At 39.1% G+C, this 14,911-nt stretch overlaps 1 protein-coding gene across 1 annotated transcript in view; it reads left to right on the top strand.

Moving 5' to 3' along the window:
- Ubr1 (ubiquitin protein ligase E3 component n-recognin 1) overlaps positions 1-14,911 on the top strand; it is a 94,778-nt gene that overhangs the window by 31,131 nt on the left and 48,736 nt on the right. Inside the window, exons 11-21 of the mRNA XM_013009984.1 lie at positions 348-446; positions 1,703-1,860; positions 4,106-4,205; positions 4,935-5,063; positions 7,910-8,090; positions 8,832-8,893; positions 9,138-9,248; positions 11,067-11,132; positions 11,600-11,701; positions 12,378-12,441; positions 14,640-14,764. Of these exons, the coding sequence (XP_012865438.1) occupies positions 348-446; positions 1,703-1,860; positions 4,106-4,205; positions 4,935-5,063; positions 7,910-8,090; positions 8,832-8,893; positions 9,138-9,248; positions 11,067-11,132; positions 11,600-11,701; positions 12,378-12,441; positions 14,640-14,764 (1,197 nt within the window). The remainder of the gene's footprint in view (positions 1-347; positions 447-1,702; positions 1,861-4,105; positions 4,206-4,934; positions 5,064-7,909; positions 8,091-8,831; positions 8,894-9,137; positions 9,249-11,066; positions 11,133-11,599; positions 11,702-12,377; positions 12,442-14,639; positions 14,765-14,911) is intronic.

A 14,911-nucleotide genomic window follows, 5' to 3' on the forward strand; every position in this document is an offset into this window, starting at 1 on the left:
TCCTGCCCGGGCTGGCTTTGAACCGCGATCCTCAGATCTCAGCCTCCTGAGTAGCTAGGATTACAGGCGTGAGCCACCGGCTCCCCGGCAACTCCTCTGGTTTTTATCTATGGGTTTTTCTGTTCTGTTTTGTTTTCAACAGTTCTTTTGACATTGCCTAACTTTAGTTGAACTCAACTAATTTTTTGTTCTCTCAGATTTTTATTTTGACTGTGATATCTTTCCCTGATAAATAGGAGCAATATTATACTTGTCATCTTATGAATAGATTTATGCTTGCAAATGTTACTAAAATTGAGAAGGTGTTAGTAGTGATATGTAATAGAATCTCCACTTCTGTCTTTCAGTATTATAAGCAACTGCAGAAGGAGTACATCAGTGATGATCATGACAGGAGTATCTCTATAACTGCACTGTCAGTTCAGATGTTTACTGTTCCTACTCTGGTATGTATGATAGCGCTTTGCGGTCTTTCTAAATGTTTTTGCTTCATGAGAATTTTACTTAATGCCGAATCAAAACAATGTCAAAACTACTAAGTTGTATTAATTTTATTTGTGCAGTTTGATACTCAATGGCATCTGCGTGTGAATGATAACCTTTGTGGCATCTAAGGACCAAGCGAGTGGGTCTGGGTCCTGCCCTTTGCCCCTCCCCTAGAGGTGACATCCGTAGCAGATTTCTCACTGTAGTAATTCCAGAGTTACTATATGATGTAGCATTGAAAAGGAGCACTGCCTTTCAATACCATTTCTTAAAAAACAAAAAACAAAACTTGTAGTTATTGTTTGACATAGATATACAGTAAGGAAAAACCAAGAAGACTGAGTGTGCGCCCATCAGGCACTGCTGTGCGATGGTGCTGAGGCCTGGGAAGAGAATGGAGCATCCGGCTTCCTTTTTGTAGAACTTCTGCACCTGATTTTTTTTCTGGGCACTTTAGTTGACTATGCCTACTTTAGCCTTTTCAAAGGGCCAGAGAAGACAATGGGGAAAAGAAATTAAGTGAGGGTGGGAGATGGATGCCAGAATAGGGTTAATATGATAGAAATTGAGAAGGAGATCTTTGATGTGCTCTTCTTATGATTACTAATGACACATATTTATCAAGATGACCTGTAAAATGGGCTTAAAGAATCTAGATAGGTATTTTTTAGTTAATAAGGGTAGGAGACTTATATTTTTATTTTATTGATTGATTGATTGATTGTCAGTCACGAGGCTTGAACTCTGGGCCTGGGCGCTGTCCCTCAGCTCTTCAGCTCAAGGCGAGTGCTCTACCACTTGAGCCACAGCGCCACTTCTGGTTTTTTGAGTGGTTTATTGGTTCCTATCTAGGCTGGCTTTGAACTGTGATCCTTAGATCTCAGCCTCCTGAGTAGCTAGAATTACAGGCATGAGTCGCCGGCGCCCAGCTTGAGACTTCTATTTTTAAAAACTAACTTCTCAGTAATAGATACTCTCTAAAACTAGGATTGTTTTTCATGCCCAATATGGATATTTATTAAAACATTTATTGCTGAGCATAGGAGGTTGGTATCTCATGCCTTTAATTCCAGCACTTGGGAGGCTGAGGCATACTGAGACTTAGCCTCAAACAAACAAAAAAAAACTACTGACCAACCATACAAATGGATAAATAAATTCAGTCCATGCCATGGTGAATTAATGCTAAAGACAGTATTCTTAAAATATTCTTCAGGCTCGACATCTTATTGAAGAACAGAATGTTATTTCTGTCATTACTGAAACTCTGCTGGAAGTTTTACCTGAATACTTGGACAGGAACAATAAATTCAACTTCCAGGGTTATAGCCAAGACAAACTGGGAAGAGTATATGCAGTAATATGTGACCTAAAGTAAGTTGTTCCCATCAAAAGGTGAGGGCACCTGTAAACATATTGTGTGCTTATTTGCTCTGCCTTATGACCCTAAACGCTGATTCTTGTGGTTATCTAGGATTCTCCTTGCAAATGATGGCAAGGACAAATAACAGTGACTGCATCATATAACACAGTTGTCTGTCTGTATCCCAGGAGTCCTACATCTATGGATTAAACCAACAATCGATTGAAAATATTTGAAAAATATCTTAGGTTTATTTGGTTCTTTATTGCCAGTCCTGGGGCTTGAACTCAGGGCCTGGGCACTATCCTTGAGCTTCTTTTGCTCAAGTGTAGTGCTCTGCCAATTGAACCATAACACCACTTCTAGTTTTTTCTGAGTAGTTTATTGGAGATAAGAATCTCATGGACTTTTCTGCCTGGGCTGGCTTTGAACTGCCATCCTCAGATCTCAGCCTCCTGAGTAGCTAGGGTTACACATGTGAGCGATCAGTGTCCGGCTAAAATACCTTAGTTTATATTCAACATGTGTAGATAATTTTCTTGTTTTCTTTTTTTTTTTTTTGTCGGTTGTGAGGCTTGAACTCTGGGCCTGAGCGCTGTCCCTCAGCTCTTCAGCTCAAGGCTAGCACTCTACCCTTTGAGCTAGAGCCCCACTTCTGGTTTTCTGGTAAATTGGAGATAAGAGTTTCACCGACTTTCCTGCCTGGGCTGGCTTTGAACTGTGATCCTCAGATCTCAGCTTCCTGAGTAGCTAGGATTACAGGCGTGAGCCACTGGTGCCCGGCTTAAATAACTTAGTTTATATTGAACATGTGTAGATTTTTTTTCTTGTTCTTAGTCCTAAAAACACTATAGGTAACAACTTTTTTTTTTTTGAGTCTGGTCGTGGGGCCTGAACTCTGGGTCTGGTACTGTGTTGTGTCTTCAGCTCAAGGCTAGCGCTCTGCCACTTGAACCATAGTGCCACTTCTGGCTTTTTTCTTTTTGCTTATGTGGTGCTGAGGAATCGAACCCAGGGCCTCATGCATGCAAGGCAAGCGCTCTACCACTGAGCCACCTTCCCAGCCCCAGGTAACAACTATTAACATGGCATTTATATTGTTTTAGATATTAAATTATCTGGAGATGATTTTAGGTAACAGAAGGATGTTCACAGGCTGTATACAAATACTTTGCCATTTTGTATATCTCAAGGAGAGGTGGTAGAATTTTCACTCCCCTAATACCAAAGGTTATCTGCAAATGCCTTCAATGAGAGCTTGTGTGTGTGCAAGTGTGCAAGCACGTGCGTGCACACACATGTGTATGCTAGTACTAGGGTTCAAACTTTGCTTTTGCACTCAAGACTCACACTCTACTATTTGAGCCACAACTACACTTCCAGCTTTTTGGTCGTTAATTAGAGATAAGAGTCTCTTAGACTTTCCTGCTGAATTGGCTTTGAACCACAATCCTCAGATCTCAGCTTCTTGAGAAGCTAGGATTACAGGTGTGAGCCACTGGCACCCAGCTAAAATAATAATTGTTAATGATTGCATCCTGAGAAGTTATTCCATTATAAACATTGTTCATATTGGCCTATTGCAATATTTTCAGCCTACCAAAAACATTGTTCTTGCTAAATTGTAGCTAAAATGAGTTTATCTCTCAAAAATCTGGGTGTAGGGGCTGGGAAGGTGGCTCAGTGGTAGAGTACTTGCCTTGCATGCATGAGGCCCTGGGTTCGATTCCTCAGCACCACATAAGCAAAAAGAAAAAAAACCGGAAGTGGCTCAAGTGGTAGAGCGCTAGCCTTGAGCTGAAGAGCTGAGGGACAGCGCCCAGGCCCAGAGTTTAGGCCCTACGACTGGACCAAAAAAAAAAAATCTGGGAGTAGGAAACTGATTCAAATCTCCTAAGCCTGAACGGATTTCCACTGGTCCTTTGGATGCTCTCTGTGATGAGTCCTATGAGATGTGTACTGTGTTCATACCAAATTGTCTGTGACAGGCTGGGCTAACTTGGGTCAGTGTTTATTTATTCAGATTAAACTCTGTGGAAGTCAGGTTTAGTTTTGATCTTTCCTTTATAGAGCATTTCTATAATTTGTTAGTTGTATGTAAAATAAAGCAAAATAAATAATTCTAGCTCTGTCTAGAGCTTCTAGTTAAAAAATTGGAATGCACAATTTTAATAAGTGAACATTGTATATAAACCAAGAAACTTGAGAAATTATCTCAAAATAAAGAAATGAAATATTTCTTCTTGAAATTGATAGGTATATCCTGATCAGCAAACCCACAATATGGACAGAAAAATTAAGAATGCAGTTCCTGGAAGGATTTCGATCTTTTTTGAAGATTCTTACCTGTATGCAGGTATAATAATTCTGTAAACCAATAAGAAGAATATTGTTAAAAATATAATCCCTTCAAGGGGCTAGGAAGGTGGCTCAGTGGTAGAGCGCTTGCCTTGCATGCATGAGGCCCTGGGTTCGATTCCTCAGCACCATATAAGCAAAAAGAATAAAAGCCGGAAGTGGCACTGTGGCTCAAGTGGTAGAGCGTTAGCCTTGAGCTGAAGAGCTAGAGACAGCGCCCAGGCCCAGAGTTGAGGCCCTATGACCGGACCCAAAAATAAATAAATAAATAAATAAATAAATGAAAATATAATCCCTTCAAAAGACTGAAGTATAGTCTTCATTTTTTTTCGTCTTCTTCTTTCTTAGCAAGTTGTGGATTTCCTAAGAGGAAATTTTATGTAGCAAAGTAGAAATGAGATGTCAGCACTAACTCATTGATCCTCCTTCAGCAGATTTTTCTTTATGTCTTAGTTTACTGCTATTATAGTAATGCTTATCAAATACTTACCATATGGTAGCTTTATAGTAATCACTCCATGTATTGTCCATTTTAAATTTATAACAGTCATATGATTTACTTATTACTCTCACATTACATATAAAGGAATGGGGGCTTGTATAGCTAAGAAATCCCAAAGAGAGCAGGCATTTGAACTCATGGATTCTAACCTAGCTTAATAACAATGTTAAAATAGTGACTCAGGGAGCAAAGAAAGGCCATAGTTTGATTAATCTTTTCTTGCAGGGAATGGAAGAAATCAGACGACAGATCGGGCAGCACATAGAAGTGGACCCTGACTGGGAGGCTGCTATTGCTATACAGATGCAATTAAAGAACATTTTACTCATGTTTCAGGAGTGGTGTGCTTGTGATGTAAGTTAAAGCCGTGTTAGGAAGAGCAGAGTTTTTTAAGTACTATACTAACTATTTAATATTATAGTTTTTTGTAGCTTCTTTGATGTAAATATATATTACTTAAATAATAGTAAATATTTTAATTTGTCTTATTAAATTTAGGGGGAAAATACAGTGTTTTATCCTTGTTGGATAAAGATGTCCCAGGCTAGTTTTGCTTATTTGGGAAAATTTCCAGGTTAAAAAATATACTTTTAGCTGGACGCCTGTGGCTCATACTTTCAATACTACACTACTTGGAAGGGGATGGATGGAAAAATCGCTGTTCAAGGTCAATGTGGGCAGAAACGTTTGAGAGATCTCTTTTCAACCCATAACTGGTTGCAGTGACACACACCTATTTTTCCAAGCTATGTAGGAGGATAGGATTGGAAGGATCATGGTTCTAGGACAGCCAAGGCAGAAAAGTCCAAAAGACTTCAGCTCCACAAAGGAAGGATGAATTTGCAATGAATTGGGAAGCCTAAAGTAGGAAGGAAAGTTGCAGCTCAGGAGCATGTGGTGGCAAGAAGTGAAAACCCTATCTCAAAAATAACCAGCAGGGCTGGGAAGGTGGCTCAGTGGTACAGTGCTTGCCTTGCATGCATGAGGCCCTGGGTTCATTCCTCAGCACCACATAAGCAGGGGGAAAATTAAAAAAGCCAGTGCTGTAGCTCTCAAGTGGTAGAGCACTAACTTTGAGCCGAAGAGCTGAGGGACAGTGCCCAGGCCCAGAGTTCAGGCCCCACGACGGACCCAAAAAAAAAAAAAACCAGCATAAAATAGGGCTAGAGGCATGGTTTGAGTGGTAGCTCCAGTTTAGCAGGCATAAGGCCCTGAGCTAAAACCTCACTACCACACTTCTAAAATATGTGTCTGTATTGTTATTTTATATACATTTATTTATTTGAAAATGACTGTTAGTACTATTTGACTTTTAAATACTTCAAGAATGGAGAAAGTTTGGTTATATAATCAAGAGGATTACTGTAAGCAAACTATTTAGAAACTAATTTAAGAATATAGAACCAGTGTATTTTTTTTTTTTTTGGTTGGTCATGGGGCTTGAACTCTGGGCCTGAGCGCTGTCCCTCAGCTCTTCAGCTCAAGGCTAGTGCTCTAGCACTTAAGCCACAGCGCCCCTTCCGGTTTTTGAGTGGTTTATTGGAGATAAGAGTCTCATGGTCGGGCTGGGAAGGTGGCTCAGTGGTAGAGCGCTTGCCTTGCATGCATGAGGCCCTGGGTTCGATTCCTCAGCACCACATAACCAAAAAGAAAAAAAAAACGGGAAGTGGCGCTGTGGCTCAAGTGGTAGAGCGCTAGCCTTGAGCTGAAGAGCTGAGGGACAGCACCCAGGCCCCACGACCGGACCCAAAAAAAACAAAACAACAACAACAAAAAGAGTCTCACGGACATCCTGCCAGGGCTGACATTGAACCTCGATCCTCAAATCTCAGCCTCCTGAGTAGCTTGGATGACAGGCATGAGCCACCGGCGCCCAGCTACCAATGTATTTTTGTAAGCAATGTTTTTAGCTCATAGCTCTCTGTAAACTCCAACTATAAAACCCAGCTTCCCTTTGGAAAAGTAAACTGATTTATTTCTAAGAAAATTGACTTGATATGAATCAAATGCTTTACCTTTTCTGGCTTTTATATCCTGTCCTCATAATCTGTCTACTGACAGAGTTAGTTTGTGTGTTCACCATCTTTCCCCTGCCTTTTCTTTTTTTGTTTAACTGATCTTGGAGCTTTTTTTCTCCTCCCTGTGCCCCACCCCAAGGATGGTGCTATATACATGAGGCACATTTCTACTTCCAGCTTTTTGCTGTTTTTTGTTTTGTTTTGTGCCAGTCCTGGTGCTTGAACTCAGAACCTGGACATTGTTCCTGTGCTGCTTTTTGTTCAAGACTAGCACTCTACCACTTGAACCACAGCTCCACTTCTAGTTTGTTTTTTGGGTTTTTTTTTTTTTTTTTGGGTAGTTTATTGGAGATAAGAGTCTCTTGGGCCTTCCCGTCCTGGCTGGCTTCAAACTGTCATCCTCAGATCTCAGCCTTCTGAGTAACTAGGATTACAGGTGTGTGCCACCAGTGTCCTGCTTCTTGATCATAAGAGTGGCTGGCTCCAAATCTTACTTGAAAGATCTCAGTCTACTTATTAACTAGGATTATAGATGTGAGCTGCTAAAGCCTGGTTTTGCCTACTTTTTTTGTCTTTCTAAAGTCTATGCCTCTAACTAGGCCCTTGATTACAATTTAATAACCTCTTTTCTGGAATTTACATCCTCATTTATCTCTGCATGTGTTTTCCCATTCTTCTACTAGACTATATCTGAAAAAATAAAAAAGGCCAGCATGTGTAGTTTAAGTGGTACAATGCTTGTCTACCAAGTACAAGGCTCAATACTACCAAAAAATTTTGGGGGGCTGGGAAGGTGGCTCAGTGGTAGAGCGCTTCCCAGTCCCTCCATGAGACTCTTTTTTTGGGGGTCCGGTCATGGGGCCTGAACTCTGGGCCTTGGCGCTGTCCCTCAGCTCTTCAGCTCAAGGCTAGCGCTCTATCACTTGAGCCACAGCACCACTTCTGGCTTTTTTCTTTTTTTTTGCTTATGTGGTGCTGAGGAATGGAACCCAGGGTCTCAGGCATGCAAGGCAAGCGCTCTACCACTGAGCCACCTTCCCAGCCCCCCAAATTTTTTTTATGCATAACTTATAGTCTTAGTAATAAATTAGAAAATTTTACTCCTATTTAATAAATACTTATTTAATTAGTGGTAAAGTATCTAACTTGTCAATCGTATTTGTATTTTCATTTTCCCTTAAGGAAGAACTCTTACTAGTGGCTTATAAGGAATGCCACAAAGCTGTGATGAGGTGCAGTACAAATTTCTTATCTAGCAGCAAGACAGTAGTACAATTGTGTGGTCATACTCTGGAAACCAAGTCCTACAGAGTGTCTGAGGATCTTGTGAGCATACATCTGCCACTTTCTAGGACTCTTGCTGGTGAGTGATTATTTTTGGTTTTGGCATATTTCTTACAACTTTGTTTTCCAGATGTTTAGAGTAGTAAAACAATTCTCTCTTTTTTTTTTTTTTCAATTCTCCTTTTTGTTCTGCGCTCAGTGTGTGCAGACACAGCTCAGATCAGACACTGATTCAGGACTGCCATTATTTTTGTCCTTTTCAAAAACTGACACCAGCCAGGCACTAGTAGCTCACCTGTAATCCTATCTACCCACTTTGCAATATGTTTTCTTCTGTTTTTATAGTGTTAAGGTCCTGTATTTAGACGTTTTGATTCATTTGAGTTAGTTTTTGTATATGATGTAAATGACACCAGATAGTTTTATATTGGTTCTGTTTTAATTTCATGTTAGTTTTAGATAATGTATGAGCACACAATACACAATTACAGAATTGTAAGTGTTCTTTTGGTAATAATGTGTTTCAAACAAGGCGTAAGAAAATTTTAGTTTAAAATATCATTTCTAAATTCAGCAAATATGTGTGTATGTCTGTCTGTCTGACTGACTGTGTGTCTGTGTGATGAAGATTTAACTTAGGACCTCATGTATGCTAGATAAAGCACTCTACCACAGAGCTATACTGCTAGACCTGGTACACATACATTTTATAATGTATAAATTAACTAGTAAATAACTAGTGAAAAACTAGATAACTAGTAAACAAATTAACTGGGTTTAAATGCTTTCTTGTTTTTTATTTCTTCTTAAAAACAACCAGGTCTTCATGTGCGCTTAAGCCGGCTAGGTGCTGTTTCAAGACTGCATGAATTTGTGCCTTTTGTAAGTGACTATTAAGTATCAATTTGTTTATATTCTACTTCTAATCACCCCTTAGTTGATTGGTGGGAAAGGTAATGGGAATATCTTACCAACTGAGTAGTAATTCTCATTAATTGTAATTTTATAACTATATATTATCACATTGAAATCACAAGGACTTGGAAATCATCTAGTTTAAGCCCTTTCATTGATAGATTAGAAAACTGAAGATCAGGCATTTGAAATGGACTTCAATCTGTTTCAGGAGGACTTTCAAGTAGAGATACTAGTGGAATATCCTCTGCGTTGTCTGGTGTTGGTCGCCCAAGTTGTTGCTGAGATGTGGCGAAGAAATGGACTCTCCCTCATTAGCCAGGTACGATAAGGTGTATTATCTGGACTGAGTGTGTTTATTTTTATTCTTTGTTCCTTTTTTTTCCTTTCCTTATATCTCTGCTTCCCTTCCTCCCTCCCTCCTTTCCTTCTCTCTCTGTCATCTCTTTATCTTTCTCTCTCTCTTTCTTTCTTTGTCTCTCTCTCGCTCTCTCTCTCTCTCTCTCTCTCTCTCTCTCTCTCTATCTCTCTCTCCCTCCCTTTCTCTTCGTTCTTTCTGTTTTTGCCCCCTTCCCACCTTTTTCTTCTTTTTGGCACAAGTTTCAGGCTGGTCTTAAACTCTGTACCCAGGATTGCCCTCAAACTGGTAATCCTTTACCTAGCCTCTCATACCACCTGGCTTATTTATAATTTTACCCCAAACAAATCCCTTTAATTATATAAACTTTTTATTTTTTAAATTTTTATTTATTTATTTTTATAGGGAGTTGAAGTACTGGGGTTTAAACTCTGGGCCTCTTGCTTACCAGCCAGTCATTCAAAAATGGAGCCATGCCTCAAGCCATAAACTCTTTGAAGTAGAAATTCTCGAGGTCATGCAGATGCTTATTCTATTTGAGTTATAAGAAACAGGGATCCTTGCATAGACTTAAGTAGTAGAAAGCTGGTAGTTTCACAGAAATCTCCCTTTATCATAGCTCTTTTCTGACGATTACTTTATTGGTAAGACATTTGGTCTTCCTACCAGCTGTCTTAATCAAAGGACAGAGATGTAGCTCAACAGTAAAACCTTTCCCTGTGTAAGTTTGAGTCCCACTACTGCAAAACAAATTCAATGGCTGCCTTATAATTTTTCTTCTGTTTTAAACAATAGGGAGAAGTATTTTCCTCACAAAGAGGGAAATAGAACTTGTAAAGGTACCACTGGAGGAAAAAAGGATACTATGTTTAAGACTAGAAATTGGTTTGCTTTTATTCAAGCAGGTTTTGTTTTTGTCGGTCTTGGGACCTGAACTCTGGGCTTGGGTTCTGTCCCTGAGCTCTTAAGCTCAAGGCTAGTACTTTACCATTTGAGTGACAGCACCACTTCTGGCTTTTTCTGCTTATGTGGTGCTGAGGAATCGAACCCAGGGCCTCATACATGCAAAGCAAGCATGCTACCACTGAACCACCTTCCTAGCCCTCAAGCAGATATTTTTAAACTTAGGTAAAAATAAATTTTTGTTGTTATATATATGGAGAATTTGGAGATAATTAATTCAGAGCATTTTCAACTGTGAATCATTTTCATATTTCCTCATTTTATCCCTCCAAACCTCTTGATTTATAGATTTATATAGTTAATTTTTGTTTGTAAGGGGTGCCAAGGGTTTAAAGTGATAGAAAAGGGTTTTTATTTGTTTATTTAAAATTGTTGTTTGTGTTGGTACTGAAGCTTAAAGTCAGGGCCTGGGTGCTGCTCCTGACCTTTTTTGCTCAAGGCTGGCATTCTACCACTTGAGTCACAGCTCCACTTCCAGCCTTTTTTGGGGTGATTAATTAGAAATAAGAATCCCATGGACGGGCTGGGAAGGTGGCTCAGTGGTAGAGCGCTTGCCTTGCATGCCAGAGGCCCTGGGTTCGATTCCTCAGCACCACATAAGCAAAAAGAAATACTGAAAAAAAAAAAAAGAATCCCATGGACTTTCCTACCCACCTAACTTTGAACTATGATCCTCAGATCTCATTCTTCTGAGTAGCTAGGATCACAGGCATGAACCATTGGCACCTGGCAAGTGATAGAAAGTTTTAAGAATAGCTTTTGTTGAGAATTTTGTTTGAAATAAAATAATTCTTTTGGCATCTATCTTTTATTTTATAGGTGTTTTATTACCAAGATGTTAAGTGCAGAGAAGAAATGTATGATAAAGATATCATCATGCTTCAGGTAGCTGTGAAAATTACTTTTATATTTATACCTTCACTTTCTTATATTCCTTGGAATAAGAAATGAGAAAATAAGGGCTGGGAAGGTGGCTCAGTGGTAGAGCACTTGCCTTGCATGCATGAGGCCCTGGGTTCAATTCCTCAGCACCACATAAGCAGAAAAAGCCGGACGTGGTGCTATGGCTCAAGTGGTAGAGCGCTCGCCTCGAGCTGAATTGCTGAGGGACAGCGCCCAGGCCCAGAGTTCAGGCCCCATGACCGGACCCAAAAAAAAAAAAAAGAAATGAGAAAATAGAATAATTGTTGTCAACTTCACTTGAATTGTTTTCATGAAAATGAACAGCATAGAAATAGTGCATTATACTACTTTTTATTTTTTTTTGCAAACTTTTAATTTTCTAATAGGGCAACTAGAAACAGTGTTTTTCCACTTAATATACAGAAATGTGACACAAGGTTCTTTTACAGATTGGAGCATCTTTAATGGATCCCAACAAGTTTTTATTACTTATACTTCAGAGGTATGAACTTGCTGATGCTTTTACCAAGACTATTTCCACAAAAGACCAGGTAAAACAACAGAAATTGGCATGTGAACTAATTCCAGAGGAAATGATACCATTACTATTTTAAACATTTAAAAAGTTTATTTATGTTTACAGTTGGGCCTCTGTATAGGTTCTACTACCTAAAAAATAATTAAAGCAAAAAGGCCTGGTATGTGGCTCAAGTGCTAGAGCACCTGCCTTGTAAAAAAATATTGTAAGGCTTTGAGTTGAAACTCAAGTGCTACTAAAATAATAATGATTATAATGGTGATGAATGTATTAGGGAAAGGTATTCTCCCAATAATTTGGATATCTTTTGAAGACATTTTCCTCAGTAACCTAGTAAAAAGGAAGAGTTAAAGATTAGAATTAGTTTGTTGAGGGGCTGAGAAGGTAGCTCAGTAGTAGAGTGCTTGCCTTGCATGCATGAGGCCCTGGGTTCAATTCTTCAGCACCACATAAGCAGAAAAAGCAGGAACTAGCACTGTGGCTCAAGTGGTAGAGTGTTAGCCTTGAGCTAAAGAGCTGAAGGACAGCCAGCACCCAGGGCCAGAGATCAGGACCCAGAACTTGTAACTTCTCACTACCTATTGCTGTGTGCTGAAGAAAATACTAGACTGGATGGACCAGAGGCTGATGCAGAAATGCAGGTTTTAGATTCTTATGTAACTAATCTCTCTCTTTTTTTAATTCTATAGGATTTGATTAAGCAGTATAATACTTTAATAGAAGAAATGCTTCAGGTCCTCATCTACATTGTGGGTAAGATTAAAGCAAAACATCTTGAAATCAAATGTGGGCTGCTTTTCAGAGAATGTTAACAAAGCTGTAATGGATTATTTTACCCTATTCCAAACACTACATGGGATATTAGAGACTTATGTAGCAGGTGTGACTGATAGATTTGGAAAACCCCACCTTTTAAAAAGCCTGTAAATTGTACATTCTTTTTTTGTTTTTAGTCAGTTGTGGGTTTGAACTCTGGGCCTGGGTGCTGTGCTTCAGCTCTTCAGTTCAAGACAAATGCTCTACCACTTGAGCCACAATGCTACTTTCGGTTTTCTGAGTGATTTATTGGAGATAAGAGTCTCACAGACTCTCCTGCCTGGGCTGGCTTTGAACTGTGATCTTCAGATCTCGGCCTCCTGAGTAACTAGGATTACAGGAGTGAGCCACCAGCGTCTGGCAAATTGTACGTTCTTTCTCATTCTACGTTGTGCTGGAAACCAAACCCAGGTCCTTATGCAGCCAAGAAAGTTTTTTTTTTTTTTAACAACTGAAATACATCTTCAGACACCTTTTTTTTTTTTTTTGGTCGGTCATGGGCTTGAACTCTGGGCTTGAGTGCTGCCCCTCAGCTCTTCAGCTCAAGACAAACGTTTCACCACTTGAGCCACAGCACCACTTTGGTTTTCTGGTGATTATTTTGAGATAAGAGTCCCATAGTTCCCTTGCCTGAGCTGGCTTTGAACCATGGGTCCTCAGAGCTCAGTCTCCTGAGTAGCTAGGATTACAGGTGTGAGCCACCGGCGCCTAGCACCTTTGTATTTTTTCTTTTTTTAATCTAGTTTGTAACTTTGGAATTTAGCAAAGTATGGTATAATTATCATGGTAAGAAACGTCAATTTTAAAAAAACCTTATTTAAGTAGTTCTAAAAGTTACATATGTACAGGAAATTTAAACATAGCATAAATACACATAAAAATGTCTTCATGGGGCTGGGAAGGTGGCTCAGTGGTAGAGCGCTTGCCTTGCATGCATGAGGCCCTAGGTTTGATTCCTCAGTACCACATAAGCAGAAAAAAAAAAAAGCCGGAAGTGGCGCTCTGGCTCAACTGGTAGAGCACTAGCCTTGAGCTGAAGAGCTGAGGGACCGCGCCCAAACCCAGAGTTCAGGCCCCACAACTGGACCAAAAAAAACAAAACATATATATATATATCTTCATTTTGTTATTCTGTCAAATTACTGTGCAAATTAGCTTCACTAAAGTTAGTTGTGGAAGAGAAAAAGAAATGTTCACTGGCAGAAATGATTATCGAATTGTTAGGGTGTTGGCCTTTACATATATGTTTTCTATTCAGCTGAAATTAATATAAGCACTCCTTGCACAAGTGAGTGTGTATTTACACATATATAGACTGTTAATTTTTCCAGTTGCCCCAGCTATTCCCATCATCTATCCCATAGCTTTTAGTATATACTAACAAATCGGCCTTAGAAAAATTAATAGTAGGGGCTGGAGGCATATTCAAGTATTAGCACACCTGCCTAGCAAGCCTGAGGCCCCCAGATCAGACTCCAGTATCTTCAAGAAAAAAAGAGAGGAAAAAAAATAAGTTACTTGTGTTTAAATCTCTTAATGCTTATGTATCAGTAATGGCATGGTATCTTTGACACTTGTTGACCTTATAGGTGAAAAGTAATAGCTCATTTTGACTCACAGTTCTTCATTAATGGCATTCATTATGTTTGCATTATTACTATTATTAACCTTTTTGGAATCAATATCCTTTTACCTTTTTCTTGTTTTCAAATTCTAGTACTGTTGAGAGAGAGACAGGCATACAAACAGACAAGACAGGCAGACAATTAAGGAGATTTTTGAAAGCAAAGCTATTCATTGATAGCCAGTGCTCATTCCCATGCCAGCTATCTTATTTTCTGGATTGGAATCACATGCTACTTTGAAGGGCCTTATATATAATGTAAAGAGTGTGTAGTTCTATGTATGTGTATTCATGTGTGAGTTAAAACTGACCATTCATTTCTCTCCCTCTGTACTTCAACAAGTAGATTATTACTCAGATTTGGGGAATACCTAAAATAATTTTTGGCCTGTTTCTAATAGATTAGATGATAATTAATAATTAATGTCACGTTCTGAGTGTAAGTAGACCTAGTCGAGATTCAAATAGAAACTAATTAATTCTTCTATTCTTTTTTCATTGTATTTATCAGGAGAGCGTTATGTACCTGGAGTGGGAAATGTGACCAAAGAAGAGGTCACAATGAGGGAGATTACTCACTTGCTGTGCATTGAACCAATGCCACACAGTGCTATTGCGAAGAACTTACCTGAGAATGTAAGTCTCTTTTCAATTCTCTCTTTATGTCAAGATTGAGATCGTTTTTCTCTTCTTTTAATTGAAAGTGTCTTTGAATGGCAGGAAAATTTTTTAGCCCAATGACATATAATATATATATATATATATATATATATATATATATAT

This window comes from Dipodomys ordii, unplaced genomic scaffold (assembly GCF_000151885.1).
Source record: "Dipodomys ordii isolate 6190 unplaced genomic scaffold, Dord_2.0 Scaffold11, whole genome shotgun sequence".
Lineage (NCBI taxonomy): Eukaryota > Metazoa > Chordata > Mammalia > Rodentia > Heteromyidae > Dipodomys > Dipodomys ordii.